This window comes from Dipteris shenzhenensis, chromosome 25 (genome assembly GCF_047967505.1).
Source record: "Dipteris shenzhenensis isolate YYH24624 ecotype China chromosome 25, Dip_SZ_1.0, whole genome shotgun sequence".
In the NCBI taxonomy this organism is placed as follows: domain Eukaryota; kingdom Viridiplantae; phylum Streptophyta; class Polypodiopsida; order Gleicheniales; family Dipteridaceae; genus Dipteris; species Dipteris shenzhenensis.
Genome location: NC_141620.1, coordinates 25,235,700 through 25,236,824, shown reverse-complemented (window position 1 = coordinate 25,236,824; position 1,125 = coordinate 25,235,700). Strand labels below are relative to the sequence as shown.

General features: G+C 49.5%; 1 protein-coding gene across 1 annotated transcript; it reads left to right on the top strand.

Annotated features, from left to right (window-relative positions):
* Positions 1-729, top strand: LOC147885657 (uncharacterized). The gene has a single exon (XM_087396176.1). The coding sequence runs from the start codon at positions 1-3 to the stop codon at positions 727-729; it is 729 nt and encodes a 242-aa protein (XP_087252302.1).
* The last annotated feature ends 396 nt before the right edge of the window (positions 730-1,125 follow it).

Sequence of the window (1,125 nt, the reverse complement as noted above, 5' to 3'; positions counted from 1 at the left end):
ATGGGCACCTCCTCACAACGTCAGCAGCTCTCCCAGCCTCGCCCTCCATATCATCTCCCTGCACCTCGTCACTACGCAAATCTTCTGCCTCAGCTCGCCTCCATATCCTCTCCCTCCCACTCTACCCTCCTTGCCATGCTCGGCCTCCGCCAGCCCACCAGTTCCAGCTGCCCATTCTGCTGCCTGCACACCCTTGTCAGCATTTTCTTCTTGGTCGCTCTCCTCGCCGCTTTCCAGCCCGCTTCTGCTCGCCCTCCTCCCGTCGATCATAAGTGGAGCATCATCTCCGCGTCCCCCAGCCCCTGGAATCATAACCATACGCTTGAGTATTACGTCCATGTTCGCACAAACGACGTCGACCTCGGCCAACTCATACCTCCTATCAATCAAACGCTCACAAACTCCTTCGGATCCACTCAGCTGTTCGCCTTCAACGTAACCCGGGGGGCTGATCCTCAATCGACGCAGTTGGGGTTCATCCGCGGATACACAGTGCAGGCTAGCTATGATTCCACTTCCATCGGCATTGAGGTGGAGGGCTTGTCTTACGATGATGGCTCCTTCAAAGGCACCATACAGCTTCAAGGCTTCGTCGCTGCTGGAACCAACGAAATCGCAGTGGTGGGAGGCACCGGGGCTTTCAGAGGCGCAAGAGGTTATGCCGTCGTAACACAAGTGAGCTCCCAAGGGAATGCGTTTCTTTATCACCACCAGCTGCATTTTCTCTAATCTGTTTATGCTATTCACTGTTTCTCATGGATGTGGATATGCGGGAGCCACGAATCGTACCGTTTCAATTTCCAACATGGATCCAATGGTACTTGTAAGCGCCTTGCACGTTTGATAATAAGATGAGCTGCATTAATTTCAATCGTCGGTTAGTGAATTCAGAAAACTATGAGCTCTTTTGCTTTACAGAGCAAATGCGAATGATTTTATAGTTCGAAGCTCAATTGGAACGTAATAAGTACCTTATGAGACGTTATCTCGTTAACACAAAGTCGACACAACGAGTAACTCTTCATCCATTCTTACAAACTTACGCGAGATGGAATGTTTGGTCAAACTAAGATGTATTCAAATCTACGTCTATATCTCATAAAAAATCTCCCAAACAATCATCAT